The sequence below is a fragment of the Gymnoscopelus microlampas genome, assembly GCF_963454915.1.
Source record: "Gymnoscopelus microlampas genome assembly, chromosome: 2".
NCBI lineage: Eukaryota > Metazoa > Chordata > Actinopteri > Myctophiformes > Myctophidae > Gymnoscopelus > Gymnoscopelus microlampas.
The window spans coordinates 45,442,019-45,460,166 of record NC_139939.1 but is presented as its reverse complement, the minus strand read 5'-3'; the positions used below and the strand labels follow the sequence as shown (position 1 = coordinate 45,460,166).

General features: G+C 42.5%; 1 protein-coding gene across 2 annotated transcripts in view; it reads left to right on the top strand.

The window, feature by feature from the left end:
• LOC311062330 (alpha-1,6-mannosylglycoprotein 6-beta-N-acetylglucosaminyltransferase B-like) overlaps window positions 1-18,148 on the top strand; it is a 147,080-nt gene that overhangs the window by 85,177 nt on the left and 43,755 nt on the right. For both annotated transcript variants that reach the window (XM_084081276.1, XM_084081275.1), the window contains one exon: window positions 2,692-2,861. In XM_084081276.1, the coding sequence (XP_083937402.1) occupies window positions 2,692-2,861 (170 nt within the window). The remainder of the gene's footprint in view (window positions 1-2,691; window positions 2,862-18,148) is intronic.

Genomic DNA, 18,148 nt, shown 5'->3' with positions numbered 1-18,148 from the left:
AAGTGCGGGCCCAGATCCAGAAAAGGTTGGGAACCACTATTTTCACTACATTTAAGCATACAAGATGGGTGTCGGATATTTGTGACCGTGACTAATATGGTACACTATAAAGTCAGTGGTGGAAAGTAACTAAGTACATTTACTTATACTGTACTTAAGTACAGTTTTGAGTTATTTGTACTTTACTTGAGTATTTCCAATTTCCAATACTTTTACTTCTACTCCACTACATCTCAGAGGCAAATATTGTACTTTAACTCCACTACAATTATTTGAAAACTTTAGTTACTAGTTACTTTTCAGATATCAATTATGATATTATTAAACATCCATTAACCACTTCAGCCCTATTTTATACATATGGCTATTTGAAAATAGCCGATCTACAATGACACACACATGAAAGTCATTATGCAAGCAGCGTGAAAGTTCCAGGCTGCATTCGCAGTGGGAGGCGTTCATGCTGTGTTAGATCATCAGGGCTAGTCGCAGGGCAGTCCTCAGACGGCTGTGTCTAATACACTGTGTAAATCAACATGTGGCTCGTTTCATACACTCAGTGTGTGTGCTAATTGTTCAGTACAGTAGGTGCACAGTGGTGGAAAATAAGTAAGTACATTTACTTAAGTAAAATGTTGCGGTATTTGTACTTTATTTGATTGATTTAGCTTGTAGATCTGCTGTTTTCAAAAGATTTTGTATACATTATGAACTTGTGAAATACGACATTCTGCACAATGAGTACTTTTACTTTTGGTACTTTAAGTACATTTTGATGCCAATACTTTTGTACTTTTACTCAAATAAAAGTTACTTGTAACAGAGTATTTCTACATTGCGGTATTGATACATTAACTTAAGTAAAACATGTGATGTGAGTACTTTTACCACCAATGTAGGTGCATGCATTGTATGCATGACAGCACTGAAGCCAGTATGTGCAATGTGTTGTAAAAATCCATACTGTAAATTATGAATTTCTACACGTTTTATACAATATGGATCCAAAAAGGAATTTGAATTTGGGCACCCACCCACACATTATAGTGTCATTGCAGTAGTTAGCTTTGCAGGTATGCCGGGCAGGGGCAATGAGTGGATTTGCATGGGTGCGTGCCGTATGCAATTACAACAACATGAGGGGGATTTATTCAGTGGAGTCTCAATGTTTTTGTTTTCACTTCCCATAATTTGTAGTTGGAAGAGCATGAAATTCACATTACTATAATCCTTAAACTAATTAAAGCAGCTTGTAATGCCGAAGCTCACTAACATTATGGGTCACTTCACACTCAACAAATCATTGGACGGCCATGATTTGGACAAACCATGGACATTTTGAGAGATGCACGCTATCAAGTATGTTGCGTGAATGACTGATATCATTACCCAGTGCAAGAACCATCAGAGCAACCAATTTTGTGCTTATTTATCATTCACCTGAAAATCCAAACTGACTGAAGTCAGTGTGTGAATATGAAAATAATGCATAATTATCAAATCAGGTTTCGGCGAGATTTTCACAGCTGCACTTAAATCTAATCAGCTGACGGTGTGAAATCCATATTTCACACGATTACGCAGTAGCTTTTTCACCAATTTGTTGCCCATCCATATTGGAATCAAATGGGTTTTATAAAGTCTGAACAGCAATGACAAAAAAGAAACGAGAGAGTTAACACTGATTTATACCTCGTAGTACGCGGTGTTGTGTGCTGAAAACAGCCAGTCTACAACCTCACAGCGGATCTCATTGTGACATGTGGTGAGCTTGTAGATCTGCTATTTATAGTTATCTTTCAATAAATGCGCGAAATCTCTGCACGTGGGTACGTCTGTAGTTCACGTATCTCAAGAACCGTTCCACTGACCGACTTCAAATTCGGTGCACACGTCGCAGACGACCCGTGGGAGTTGCACAGCGTCGAGTCAGTCGGATAGCTGGTTGTCCAGAACCGCTGATCTGACTGATACCAATTGATTGCCACAGCAACCCCAGCCTAAGCTTGATTTGGCAATTTCCCCACACCTGCCATTTGATTAGATAGTCAGTCCACTTTTCACAGTCAGTTTGTACTCTTCAGACATTCTCCACACATTCTCCACAGACATTTCCCACTGCACAATGACTTTTCCATATGGGCATAAAAGGGACACAGACAGTCACTGACAACAGGTATAAAGGGCATTGCATAACAGGGTGGTGCATGCATTTCCTATTTGCAACGTCCCCAACTTGCATCGTTCCCGTTTAGCCCGGTACCCAATGGGCACCGGTCTAGTATAAGTTAAGCATTACTCTATGAGGTTAACGTGAGGTTAATGTCATTGCACAGCAACCAATTGGTCCACTAATGTGACCTGTGTTCCTTGTTTCTTTTCTTCTCTATTATTTTCTTTCTCTATTCTAACTAAGGTTGGGAGCTTGTACAAAAACGTATTTCACCCACTCTTCTACATCTGAAATCATGTGATGTGAGAATAAAGTCGAATTTGACATAAGAATAGACAAATGCGATCTGATCACTTACTGTAAGTTATAAATTACAGTGTGGCACAGTTGGTCCTAAAGATCATATTTAAGAAACAAATCAGATTTGCCTGCAGTCTGAAAAAGGATGAATGCTCTCACACAATACGAAACTTTGTCTCTCAAAGTCCATATTACGATGCCTTCTTGTCATCCTTTAGATCCTCGTCCACGTGGGTTTCCTAACAGAGGAGTCTGGAGATGTGTTCAGTCCCAAGGTGCTGAAGGGCGGTCCTCTGGGGGAGATGGTGCAGTGGGCGGACATCCTCACTGCCCTTCATGTTCTGGGACACAACCTCAAGATCTCCATGTCTCTCAAGGATCTCCAGGGGTGAGTCGACTTCAACCACTGTTGCGAACTTGCAAAGCTCACTGGTCGAGGTTGATTTCTTTTGTCAGTTTGGACAAACAAACACAGCATTGTATCTCGTCAGATCTTCATGAAAACAGTGGTAGTGCATTTTATGCCTTGTGTTAGAGTTTATGTTAACACAAATTGTCTGCCCTCTGCCGTGTGGAAAATCACACATTGGCTGATCTTAGGGGAGATAAAATATTAATGTTTACAGCATCTCAGGGAAGGTCGCTCTAATCCATTACAGTACCGTAGGTGGATGAATCTTAGCGTTTGCAAGATCTATGAGGATAACCAGGCAATTATTTCAGAATGTTGAACTGTGTGTGTGTGTGTGTGTGTGTGTGTGTGTGTGTGTGTGTGTGTGTGTGTGTGTGTGTGTGTGTGTGTGTGTGTGTGTGTGTGTGTGTGTGTGTGTGTGTGTGTGTGTGTGTGTGTGTGTGTGTGCGCGCGCGTGTGTACGTACACATTTGTTTGCTGATTCAGTGACATTTTCCAAGGTAAATATGCTTTGCAAAAGCTGTTCTCTAACACCAATGTCATCCTTCCATCATCCTTATGAATTACTGTAGCTCTCATTATCCATGTTCCACTGAGTTTCTTTGACAAACACCATTTTGCCTCCCTATTTGAAATGAGTTTAGGCTTAGGCTACTCAGAAGGATGCAAAATGTGCACTGCAAAATATCAACTGATGGCGCAGCTAGCGTGGCAAGTAAAAGCAAAAGAGTGCTTACAAAAAATACGTTTTACAGTCCTAGGTATTACTGTGCTTGTGTACCATTTAAAATCTGAAAAGAGGCTCTGTGCTCTAATTATACTACGTCCCCAGTTAACCCATAGATCAGGCATGGAGGGTCCGAAGGCTCCGTTGAGTTATTTATTGCTGTATTGATCCCGTATTGACGCCCTCCCTGGTTCTTGTCAATGCGGCAGTGTTGTTGAGTGTCTTTCTCCCCTGCGTCAGCACACTATATGTTTCTGCTGACGGATACAGCTGTGGGGCTAACAGACATAGACATGAGCGTAAACAAACGGCTGTGTACGTGCATGCACACACACGCGCACCCACACACACAGATGGATGTAAATCTGCCCTATTGCGAAAGAGCCCTCAGGGCCGTTCTGTCCAGTCTATGGGATATCTACTGCATGGCCGAGACGGTATATATCACACAGATTGTCAGCCTCCGCCAGTCGCGAACCAGTCTCATGGAGACAGATTGCAAATACAGTGCAGTAGTCCAAGGTTTATGAAGTGGGGTTTCTCTGGGTTTTTCAGCATCTTCATAAGAGACTTTGAAGGCTATGTTTTAGTCTAGCCTTGGACGAGACAGCAATTTCTGCCATATGGTTGGTCATAATGTTGACACAGGTATGGTGTGTAGATCAATATAATGATGCACACTCAGTTTTAGCTGCAAGGCAACTTATTCGTTCCACACGGCCTTTAACAAAGCTCACTGATCATATAGAAAGTGCACTTACGGGTCCATCTTTCAGAGTTAAGTTGACACTCAGAGCAAATTCGGAGCAACTGGATATGTTTTTGTGTGAGTTTAAAGCAGACTATGTATGGGTTCAGGTATAACTTGCGTGGTAGTGGAATCATTTATATTGACTGCATTCAAACAGTATAATTCACATGAAGTTGTTTTGGGTACTAACCATGTTCAAAAATGGTTGAACTGCTTTCCTGTTGTCCATCATTCTGCATTGGTTTGCAACAGGTTTAAAACAGATACACTTTATTGTGTTTCCGGCCTCATTTGTGGTTCTGTTGAGTTTTCATGTTTTTCCCTTTCCATTTCCCTTGGCCTTGGAAAATCTTGTGATATTCAGCGGATGTGATGTTCCAGCAGTCTTGCTGCCACGCTGTCATACTGGGAAGATGCTATCTTTTTCTTTTTATCGGTCCCTTCAAGTCTTTATCGAACAAAGCTCTATCACCTTCATTCCTTAAGAATGACAACATGCACCCCCATCGCTGTGTGTACAGGTTGTTCACACTGTACCTTTGGCCTAATGTCGCAGGCAATTTATTACGTCTAATTAAAAGGTTTGCTCAGTTAAAAGGGGGTCTATATGCCTACATGTCTCACATACATACACAACACGTCTGTAGTGATTCATACGATGCTCGTTTGTCATCATGTCGTGTCATGGCATGGCATGGCATGGCATGGCATGGCATGGCAGAGCATGGAAATGCAAGTGTCTCAACCATGCTTCTTACCTGATAACAAGGGACAGATTTAGACCAGCTGAGAGACTTTTCATGTAATGGATTTGCCATTTGGAAAAGCAACAGTATTGATTTTCTCTGTTGCAGCCATGTGTAATATAATCAAAGGTGAAAACATGTTTCTTTGTAGAGGCGTGAACAAACCAGATTGATTTACCTAACAAACATACATTTTCTTTTGAATCCAACAATAGATGGAAAGTGTAACACATACACAGTAAAAGAAAACGCTCTGTTCCCATTGAAAAGCATTGGCAGAATCCATTGGTAGAATTAAACTTCGGTGTGACTGCACCCTTATGGGTCCATTTGTACACTCTGAGAATTAAATTAACATGGATGATTTTGTTGTGTACTGGGGCACTTGCTTTGTACACATTGCTTTTTCCAAGGTATTGAAACTGCAAATGCAATCAGCTGCTTTTGTCAGTAATGATCCAAGAATGGTGAAGATTAGTATTTTCATGCTAATTAGCAATCTCCCATGCAGCGTATATAACACACTGAGTAGTCTACAATCAACGGTACTACACCAAAAGCCCTTTAGATCTAAATCTAAAGTACACATTTGCAGATGTATTTGCCATGCAGTATTCTGCGCACATCTAGTGCCTTGTGTTGTGCTGATGTCCCCATTGTTGCTATAATGTCGTTTCTTTGTGGGACCAAGCAAAAGCATTGTTTGCTTACAACATGGTGGATGTGTGATGGTTCAGTGTATAAAGTCCTACAACAAGCAGGCATAATTGAGGTGGGTTTTGATTGTCGTCGCCATTATTCTTCACATTGTGTTGTTTTGTCCATTCTGCAAGAGTCATATTTTTTCAGGAGTCATTTCCCACTCTCTTGATGTTGTGGTCTTCTCACAATTGTCGTAAAATGCATCAGTTCCCAAAACCCACAAAAAGCATCTACAGTTTAATGACATCTGATGAAGGGACCATTTCTTCTGGCAGACAGACAAACAAGGCTGACACACAGAGTAAGACGATGTAGGCTATAACTATTAGGAAACAGAAAAGAAAGGCAGTGTACTGTAAAAACTGCATAAAACTGTTGGATAGGCTGACTGACAGAAACACAGAAAGCAGACAAGCAAACAATATCTCCACAGAGACTATTTAGTGTGCAGTGTGTACGCTACAACCACAGATTTGTCAACAGATTTTCTTTCCCAGCAGGACATTACACAGTGTTATTACATAAACTCAACATATAGCAGTGTTTAGGTCCCAATTCCATCCACTTCCACAGCTGAAGATTATTGTGTTTATTTATTGTATGCGGCAGGTGTGTGTGGGGACGACACACACACACACACACACACACACACACACACACACACACACACACACACACACACACACACACATACACACAGAGAGAGAGAGAAAGCTGTGCAAGGTATGAGTATATTACTGTACAGAAGTGTACGGTAATAAACACTACAGCCTGTGCTAGTATCAGTGCAAGTTCTGGAGTGCATTGTTCTCATGGTCACAGTGAAGGAGTGTGGTTGGCTGAGGAAGCAACGGTGAGGACCTGTAATTGGTCACTGAGGGGCTGATTAGGGCCAGTGTTCCATTGTATAATGGGTCATCCTGGTCTGCTGTTCAAGTCTATGGTGCAGACATGTGGGCAGACATCGGTCACTGGAGGACATCAGTCGCAACGTACCCAGATGGACACATACCACCTCACACCACCCTGAGGCCATTGGGTGCGCACACATAAAAATGATGCTGATTAAAGATCTATGCAGAGATCCATAATGTATTAAAAAAAGTTAACTTGACATGAGAAGGTGGGTACCTCTCTGCAGGTGGCGTATTTACGGATTTTCAGGGATAATATTAGTCTTGTGATAAAAAGTTGAGAGTATAGAGATTATACAGCAACACTTATAAATGTAGCGTTTCATGCTGTTGTCAGAGTAATAGTCCAGGTGTCCAATAGGATTTCAGAGCAACATTAATGTTTTTGCATTCTGTTTAAGATTAGATTTTTTGATAGTATACTGCTTAGACTGATGATGGTTCTTGGTTTACCTATGATCACTATTTCTATGCATCTGATGTATTACCTCATGTTTTCCTTGCTTACTGTAAATCGCTCTGGATTAAGAGCATCTGCTAAATACTTAAATTGTAAGACTGGCGCAAATATTTATAAATGAATGTGCCAAATGCCAGTACATTTCTCAGTAAAGCATCCAGACATCACTGTCTACGTGGACGTTGGTGAAGATGAACTGACAGCTGTTTTCAGGACACCAGCCTGTGCTGGTTCAGTGGAGAGAGCACTGCAGTCCCCTCTCCTGCTCCAGTGTCTGTGACACTTGCCTTGTGGGCACTTATCCAGTTTTTGGCCTCCCTTTGAAGTCCCACCGCTTTTTATTTCGTCCATAATTCATTGCTCAGAACCAGTGCATGAATATATTTACACTACCACACAAACCAATAAATGTGTTTGATATGCCACTGCTAGGCCACCAAATAATATTGTTTCTCATTTGCTGCAGATTTCACAATTTGTCTCCGACATTTTACCTACATTAAAGGTAGGGTAAGTGATATTTTTTGGTAAAAACAAAAAGTATTTTGTTAAAAGGTTAGAATACTATATTCTGATAGTAATCATTGCTATAGAGTGTTTTTTCAGACACAGATGTCTCCCTGTCTCTCCAGCTCTTTAATAAACAGAAAATCCATTTTTCGGTAGGTGTCAAAATCCCAGCCAATCAGGAGAAAGTACCCATTTTAAGCTTAATTTGTATAGTGTTCCAGTTCCAATTTTGTCTGCACATTTCTTAGTGTCATCACTTCCAATTTCACTTGTTTAATCTGTATCCTGATTGAGTTCTCTGTCCTGGTTGGATAAAATTGGAAATGAAACTGAAACGAAAATGCATTTTCTGTTTAATAAAGAGGTGGAGAGACAAGGAGACTCCTAATGCTGAACAAACACTCTATAGCAATGAGTATCAGAATATAGAGCTATTTAACAATTATTTTAACCAACGCAAATCACTTACCCTACCTTTAATATGAACTAGACTTGGAAATGTATAGTATTGTATAGGCCAATTGTGGGAGTTTAGGGGTAACGATTCTTCTGCCACACTGTGATTTATAATGGCAAAACAGGTGTACAAGTTTTTCATACATCTAGTGTAAGTGTGGATGCTGCACACATTTTCATATACTGTACATAAGCCATGGTAATTCTACATCAATATTTTAGGTCAGAATGTAATTGCCGTGATATATGGCAAACATTAACCAAATAATGTTAACAGTGTTATTATTCATACGGGAAGCTTGAATCCACATCGATGACATTTCAAACTTAATGGAAATTAGATCTTGGTTTGGATAAAGATCATGTCTTACCCTGTTGTAAGCACAACACAACACCAAACACAACACCAAACACTCACACACGCACGCACGCACGCACGCACGCACGCACGCACGCACGCACGCACGCACGCACGCACGCACACTCAACGCAAAATTCAGCTCAAGTGAGATTAGCCACATAGTGCTGTCACATGCTGAACTGAACACTTCATGGGCCATAAACAGGTGAGATATCTGCAGACATTTCTGTGGTGTTCCTCGGAGTCAACTCTGAATGCACATTCATCAGCTCTAGGCTGACGTGATAGTGATATAGTCCCACAGTGGGTGGGTCATAGTGATGCATAGATGTGTTGTATTCTGCCTCTCCTGTGATGGGGCAGAAACTCACCTCAGTCCCCGAACTGTCACTGAGCAGATGGATGGATTGATGAACGAACGAGTGCACGTGGAGAAGAAGGATGGATGGATTGATGAACGATAGAAGGAGGCTGACGGGAAGAGAGGAGAGGGAGGAGGAGGTTTAATGTGCTGAGTCTGTGTGTGTGTGTGTGTGTGTGTGTGTGTGTGTGTGTGTGTGTGTGTGTGTGTGTGTGCGTGTGCGTGCGTGCATGTGTGTCATGGGGAATCCATAGATATGTAGATATACAGTTGTTTATTTTTGCATTGGATTTATTGGAAGGCTCATTGATGAACGAGACCTCTTTTGTTTATGGATCTTTTATTGTGTATTGTGCACACACACACACACACACACACACACACACACACACACACAGCAATCCCGACAGGATAAATCCAATACACCCCTTTGCATACCCTGTGCTTTGCTGAGTATGCACTCCTGTCCGTGGGGGCTGTATCAGTATAGCTTGATGGAAATGAGGCTGAATTTGATGCCAATTATATACCTCAGATATATTGCTGCTTCGTGTAGAAAGCACAGTGCCCTCCATGCACTAGAGGCCCCATAGTGTGTATTGTGTAGAGGCTCACATGGTCAGCATTGTACTGTATTTTCCATGTTACAATGTTAATTTCAGGAGGACTAAAATATTGAAAGAAATCGAGGCATGGAAATAAACAAAGGAACAAAGAAATAAGGGTGGAGAGAGGGATGGAGAGAGATTTTGGTTTTAGACCTCTTCTGCAGCATCTCCTATCCACTACCATTATAAAGCTCCAAAGCTTGCATCCGTGGTACTGCCAGAGTAGAGATAATGGGGTCACACGCTGTTATTGTGTATGTATTGCATCAGAAGAAAAGTAAGTGAAAATCCAAGGACGATATGCCACACGGAGTGAGGACTTAAAGTGTACCTATTTTGTAAAAAGCCATCTCCCAATATCAAAAGTGAGTAAATATACATAATAGTGCAGTATATACAGTACACACATTAGACTACATCATTTCAAATATAGCGCCAAGGAAGATTTGCTCTCGCAGGACACAGCTTGCATCAGGTATTATGATACACTATACCGAATGTACATCGACTCTCAGGTTTTTGTATAAATCGGTTCTCTTATCTTGTGTCTGTTTTCTTATCTGTTTATTAGGATCCCCATTTGCTGATACATAACATCAGCTAATTTTCCTTATGCATGACATAAAAACATAACTTTAAACAAAACATTGACACCAAAAATGACAAATTCAATATGTTTGCTTTCCTTCAAACAATATGTTCCCTTTTTGTGATCACACACTAGTACTGATCGCCCAGTTCGCCATCCTAGAAAAACAAAATTAAATCGATGTGCACACAAACTAACTGGATGGAAACTTTGCACACGCATTCCCACAGAAATGTGTTTCACATTAGGCCAATGTTTCACATTGGCCTATTATAGCGGCACCAGCAGGCCGATTTTTGCAAAAAAAAAAAGTTAATTATATCAGATTGTGAGTTTAATTGAATCTACCTGTCGATAAACGATAAAACAACAATCTATGTCGTAGGGTTTAACACAGAGAAAACTAGAAAAAGTGCTCCTCGGAGCACTCCGCCAGGTCAGGTAGGTTATTGTGGCCTCCTGGTGGCGCTATAATAGGCCAATGTGAAAAGGGTGGCATTTCTTCTTAGGCCTTTCAATGGGACACTGCATTCATGATTTGAGGCATTTTGTTCCAAAAATGTGTTTTGCTAAATTAGACCTGCTGGTGGCGCTATAAAGGCCAATGTGAATGTGAAAAGGGGGGCATTTCTTCCTCGGCCTAGTGGGAATCTGCATGCAAACTTTCACGGAAATTGCACACTGCATTCATGTTTTGAGGCATTTTGTTTAAAACTGACCAATCCTGCAAACTTTGGAAGCCACTGTAAGCCAAATAGGATGGAATATGAAATATCGGACAGATCCATCAGAATCACATGACTATGGAGATGCAGTGTACCAATTTGCGTGTTTTTTGGACAGAATCTGAAGAAATAATCTCCAAAAATGTATTTTACATAAGTCGGCCTCCTGGTGGCGCTGTGAAAAGCAGATGTGAAAAATGCAGTCCAATGTTTTTCCTTGGCCTCTAGGGAGTGTGCGTGCAAAGTTTCACGCAGATCGGTGCAGTTATAGTTAAAAATGCAAATCGTCCAGGTATAGCGCCACCATGAGGCTGATTTGAAAATGTTCAAGTGGCATTTCTTCCTCGGCCTAGTGGGAATGTACGTGTGCATTTTTTTGGAAATGGCAAGCTGCGTTCATGATTGTAGGCAGTTTGTTCAAAACGGACCAATCCTGCAAACTTTGGAAGCCAACCTTAGCCAATGAGGATGCAATATGGGAAATCGGACAGATCCGGGTTGATCACATGACTATAGAGATACTGTGTACCGATTTGCATGACGTTTGGTTAAAAGCTGTAGGTGTAATGGGAAAAAATGGGTTTTGCACAAATCGGCCTCCTGGTGGCGCTATAACAGGCCCATGTGAAAAATGTGGGGCAGAGGTTCTGAATTGGCATCCAGGGAGTGGGTGTGCACAGTTTCGCAGCGACCGGGCCAACGGTGCCGGAGATTAGCTGGTAACACACAGACAGGACACACGGACGGACGGACGGACGGAAGGACGGACGGAGGGTAAAACATACTCTCTCGCCATGCCTTTCGGCCTGGCGGAGACAAAAAGACAGACCTTTGCGAATTCTCCAAAGGGAGCTGGTAATATGTCTAGCCATTAAATGGCTAGAACGTTTTTCACCAAACAATCTACACATAGATTAGCATAGCAATTGATTCCCTGTTCTTTATCTCACAAAAAATACAAAACTGCCACAGTAATCTTTCTGGTAAATTTAGCACTTTCTGTTAACACAAACAATGACACTCCATTTATATGTATATTTTGTTACAGTACCTGTTATTTGGTATAACAGTGTAGCATTGACTATTGTCTTACCAGACACCCTGCACAAACATGACCCAAAATGTCAGACACAGACGGAGGTTCATTAAAGCCTACAGCCGTCCACGGCTATCCTCCTTGACCTAGTCACACTGAACGACCCAATACGCTTTTTGCTGCAATGTGCTAATATCTTCTGGCTGCTAAGATGATATCTGCTGATATGAGTGTGTGTGGTCAGTGGTCACTATCACTCACTTGTTTTGATCCCATTTCCCTCAACTTCATCTCTCTCTCTCTCTCTCTCTCTCTCTCTCTCTCTCTCTCTCTCTCTCTCTCTCTCTCTCTCTCTCTCTCTCCTCCTTTGCACTCCTCTCTCCCTGACCATCTTGTTGTAATCCATTTAGCCTGTTGTCTTTCACGGCCCAGCGTCCCACGTGCATCCTGAAGCTCCCTCAACTCATTAATCTCTCTCTTTCTCATACAAAGGGGCAACGAAGAATTAGACCCTATACAAGCCATTCACACACACACACACACACACACACACACACACACACACACACACACACACACACACACACACACAGACAGACTGTTACGCACGCACGCATATGCATACAACACGCGTGTATGTTCATCTCGTTTGCTCTCTTTCTCTCTCTCTCTCTCTCTCTCTCTCTCTGTCTTATTTTTCAGTTTTTCTAGGTCACGTGCATGCTCCATATAATTTACTGTGTCCCGGCCTGCCAAGTCATTATTGTCTAATCCCTGTCTCAAGTGCATGGCTTGCCCTCTCTCTCTCTCTCTCTCTCTCTCTCTCTCTGATACACACACAAGCCCACACACAGAGATAGAAAATGGGAAGAATGTACAAAGTATTTCTCTTTATCTCTGTCTCTCTATGTTGCTTGCCACTATCTGTATGTACATACAGCATTTATGGATGGCTCTCTCTATGTTCTATTTCACATGCACACACGTGAACATGCAAACATATGCTTCCCTGCATATTAAACAATACATAAATAAACAATAAACATACACAGAAAATGTGTACAAAATGTTAAATATTAATGAGTATGTGTATCACTGGGACAGATACTGTACTGTAGTGCAGACTCGTACAGTAGGTTGAATCACACATGCTTGGCAGTCCTCTTTAACTCCAGGGTTAAATGATCAGGTTTTTAGCGGTGCCAGCCGCTCTACTCTTGACTATGTCCGTCCGTATGTCCGTTTGTCCGTTTGTCCGTTTGTCCGTTATGTCCGTTTGAGCACGGGCTTTAAACAGCTATAACTCCAGTTCGCAGCATGCCAGCAAGTCCAAATTTGGTATGTGGACTTACACCACCAATTGGGACGAGCATTGATTGCTGAAGCCCCGCCCGCCCTATTATAGCGCCACCAGGAGGCCACTGGCTTTAAACAGCGCTTTACACAGCTATAACTCCAGTTCGCAGCATGCCAGCAAGTCCCAATTTGGTATGTGGACTTACACCACCAATAGGGACGAGCATTAATTGCTGAAGCCCCGCCCCGCCCTATTATAGCGCCACCAGGAGGCCACTCATCAAAGGCACCGCTTCCTTCACACAGGGTGGGATTTTTTTACTGATTTTGACTTCTAATGAATGTCATACTTCCAGTTAGGCTCTTTCCAGACCTGTTGTATCGTCCGTACATGCATGTGTGCAGGTGTGTGTGTTATATAATATATGCTGACTCTCATCTTTTCTTTTTGAATCTTATGCTCTCTCCTTCCACATAGTACATTTCTGATTTTGTGCTACAGTACATCATGAACAATCCAACTTTCTCAGCTCATAAACTTGCCTTGACGTGCGTGCGCGTGTGGTGTGGGGGAATGGAGTGTATTCATAATCTACAAGCTTCAACGTGTCGATGTAGATCGGCTAGTTGAATTATTTTTTAATGTTTTTAAAATAGTAAATAATGGCTAATACGTTTTGGGAAAAGGGGTAAGGCGGTGCCCAAGATATGTAGGTAGTCGGTCCAGGGCTCAGTGCTTGTTCAGCAGCCTGTAGAAACTGCCCCTTAGTCTGTCTGTGGTATTGCCTGCCTGCTGATTGCAGCGTGAACAGATTGTGGCTGGTCTTTGATGATCCACTTAGCCTTGGCCATGCACTGCTTGGTGGTGCACATTGGTGCAAATCAGCATTGCATAGAATTTGGATGTCACACAGCAAAGTTGTCCTCTTGTTGCTATTGTTGAGGCAGAAGTATATTGTGATAAGCTCTTCCTCTATGCCAACTCGGGGCTGTCTTGATGCCTTTTTGGCAGCTATGTGCATGTGTTGGCATGCTCTAATGACTAAGTAGATATGGGGATTCTCTGCCTGTATGAATGCAGCACCACTACAGTATTTTGACAATGCTAACACTGGGATCACACACATGGGCAACCGCAGGATAAACCTTGACATCACCCATGTCTGTGCTACCATCAGTTGAGATACTGTAATGTGGAATGGCTTATGAGACCACTTATGCTGTGTTTATTGTGCAAGGCAATTGTTCTTACAATGGCTGTGGTTTTGGTTCTGGCACAGCTATATTGCTTGGCAGATTGGCTATTAGGGAAATGTCTTTAAAAATAATTGTCCAGCATGGTCAGCTACAGATATTGTCAAATTGTGCTCATTCAACAATGTTTGTGAACAGAGTCTGTCTTCCCAGGTTGTTCGTGAATCCTCGTCTCCTAAAAACTTTTTGTTAATAGGGACTGATGCGACCCAGGCTACAATGTAGCCTGACAATGTAGCCTGACAGCACGGGCACGTGTACGTGTGGGTGTGTGTGTCCATTACTGACATATTCCTATGGCCAAACAAGACAAAACACTCTCCCTCATAACATTTTAAAGCTGCAATCTGTAACTTTTAATGAATACAATGTTATTTTGACAAATCAGTATGTTGGTACAATAACTAACACAACTGCAGTGGTTGTGGTTGGTATACCGGCTCTTAAATTAAGAAATGTAGGTCCTGTGGTCATGTATAGGACCAGTACAGTTCTGTGCATGAATGTATGAATTCATGGATTCATGGTGCTGAGTAGGCTGATGCGGACCTCGCAATGCTCAGCGACTCTCTCGCCTAATGGCTCGCTCAGCGGTGCCTCCCGTGGCAGTCCGTTTTAGACGGCACGCCGCCATTGTTTTAACAGTTTTTTAGCAGACCCTTGGGATTGAGAACGGCACCTCTGCATTCCTGTAGTGCGGAAGTGCCTGGGACGCACCAGATGACTGGAAGGGTCCTGTCAAATGTTTGACGTGTGGTCACATTTGTCCCAAGAAGTCACCATAGGCCGTTTGAGGAGTGAGAGTGTGTTGCGCGTAAACGTCTTCCAAATAAAATAAAATGAAACTAGAAAAAGTGCTCCTCGGAGCACAAGTCTCCGCCAGGTCAGGTAGGTTATTATGGCCTCCTGGTGGCGCTATAATAGGCCAATGTGAAAAGGGTTCCATTTCTTCTTAGGCTTTTCACAGCAATTGGACTCTGCATTCATCATTTTGTTCCAAAAATGTGGTTAGACCTGCTGGTGGCGCTATAACAGGCCAATGTGAAAAGGGGGGCATTTCTTCCTCGGCCTAGTGGGAATGACCTATCCTGCAAACTTTTAAGCCAATGTTAGGCAAGTAGGATGGAATATGAAATATGGGACACATCAATCTTGATCACATGACTACAGAGATACTGTGTACCGATTTGTGTGTTTTTTGGACAGAATCTGAAGGAGTAAGAGGAAAACATTTGTTTTACAAAAGTCAGCCTCCTGGTGGCGCTCTAAAAGGCAGATGTGAAATATGCAGGGCAAAGGTTTTTCCTTGGCCTCTAGGGAGTGTGTGTGCAAAGTTGCACGCAGATCGGTGCAGTTATAGGTAAAAACGTGAATCGGCCTGTTATAGCGCCACCATGAGGCTGATGTGAACGTTTTCAAGTGGCATTTCTTCCTGGGTGGGAATCTACGTGGAAAATTTCACGGAAATCGCATGCTGCGTTCATGATTTGAGGCATTTTGTTCAAAACAAACCAATCCTGCAAACTTTGGAAGCCAATCTTAGCCAATCAGGATGGAATATGGAAAATCGGACAGATCCATGTTGATCACATGACTATAGAGATACTGTGTACCCGATTTGCGTGTTGTTGTCTCCACCAGGCCGAAGGCATGGCGAGAGAGTATGTTTTACCCCCCGTCCGTCCGTCCGTCCGTCCGTCCGTCCGTCCGTGTGTGTGTGTGTGTGTGTGTGTCAGTCCGTCCGTCCGTCCGTCTGTGAACAGCTAATCTCCGACACCGTTGGCCCGCTCGCTCCGAAACTGTGCACACACACTCCCTGGATGCCAATTCAGAACCTCTGCCCCACATTTTTCACATGGGCCTGTTATAGCGCCACCAGGAGGCCGATTTGCGCAAAACATTTTTTGACAGTACTCCTACAGATTTTGTCCAAACATCACGCAAATCGCTACACAGTATCTTTATAGTCATGTGATCAACACGGATCTGTCGGATTTTCCATATTCCATCCTGCTTGGCTAAGGTTGGCTTCCAAAGTTTGCAGGATTGGTCCGTTTTGAACTAAATGGCTCAAATCATGAACGCAGTTTGCTATTTCCGTGAAATTTCACACGCAAATTCCCACTAGGTCGAGAAAGAAATGCCACTTGAAAATGTTCAAATCAGCCTCATGGTTTGATTGATTGATTGACATTTTTATTAGGCAAAAGAATGTAAAACAACACAGTTACATTTATAATGCTTTTGTCTAAAAGGTCCGGCCAAAAAAGTCCTTGCAGCCTTGTTTCCGTTGGGGGCCTTGGTGGCGCTATAAAAGGCCGATTTGCGTTTTTAACTATAACTGCACCGATCTGCGTGAAACTTTTCATGCATACTACCTAGAAGCCAAGGAAAAACATCTGCCCTGCGTTTTTCACATTAGCCTTTTATAGCGTTTGATTTTTCATATTCCATCCTGATTTGCTAAAATTGACAGACATCGGGTGTCAACTGTAGACACTGTGCAAGAAATTAGTACATCCTAAAAAGAAATCAATTTTGTTGCTACTCCTCTCAAAATCAAATCACTGTGATTCACAATTTAAGCTTTACTTGTGGTTGGCAGGGCAACAATGTGAGGTATGTTTTTAATCGCAAGACTAACTGGCTCCATTTCAGATACAACCCAGCAGAACAAAGCAAAATGCTGCCTCAGTAAATGCTGTTCAAAGAGAAGGGTTGAGATGGCCAAACATGTAGGTAGTTAACATCACATTTAATGGACGCACAGAGCAATAAATGTGGTGCTATGCTAAGAGCCCAGCTCGACCATATACATGGCATTGATGGGTATGAGCACTCCATCCTTTGTCAGCAATCTGATAAAAAATGCTGACTTACTGACAATTTTAAAGCTCCGTTTTCCAGCATCCAAATTGATGCTTAGCTATACTTTCCACAGCACAGCAGGTGCTTCATGCAAATTTATCAGTTGAAGCCGTCATGCACCCCCACACTAAAAAATAATTAAGATGATGTTCACCCCTCCCCCCTTCTCCTTTTACCCAGGACACACAAAGCTCATGCATCTAAAGTGAGAAATAGCCCCCATTTGGTGGGCAATAAACCCAGAGTTTAAATGTTAGCATCAGAATATATATACTGTATATATATAGAGAGAGAGAGTGAAAGAGAGGGCTTGTTCAACGGTCTAATGATAGCGAGGTAGAAACTGTTCATAAATCTGGTGGTTTGGCTCTTTATAAAGCGGTAGAGCTTGCTTGGCCGTGGTCGTAGTAGCAACGTGAACAGGCGTGTGGTGAGGTGGAACTTGAACTGAGTGACCCTTTCCATTGCAAGGCCGTCGATAAAGATATGGGCGTGCTCTCTCCTCTGCCTCCTATAGTCCACGATCAGCTCCTTGGTCTGGTTGACGTTGATAGCGAGGTTGCTTTCCTGACACCAGAGTGCCAGTGATCTGACCTCATCCCTGTACGCAGACCCGTTGTTGTTGACAGCCCGGCACATCATCGCTGTCATGTTGTCAGCATACTTGATGATGAGACATTGGAGCTGTGCGTGACCATGCTGGCGTGCATCTACAGGCAGTAGAGGAGAGGGCTCAGTACGCATCCCTGAGGGTCTTGCCTGATCAATCAGTCAATTCTTTAAGTCTCATGAAACATCCAAAAGGCTGCAAAGTGCACGGGTAATCCCTGGGTGTTCTATTTTACCTTTCTCCACCTCCACCTAATCTCATTTCTCTTTGTGCTAATCTGTCTATCTCA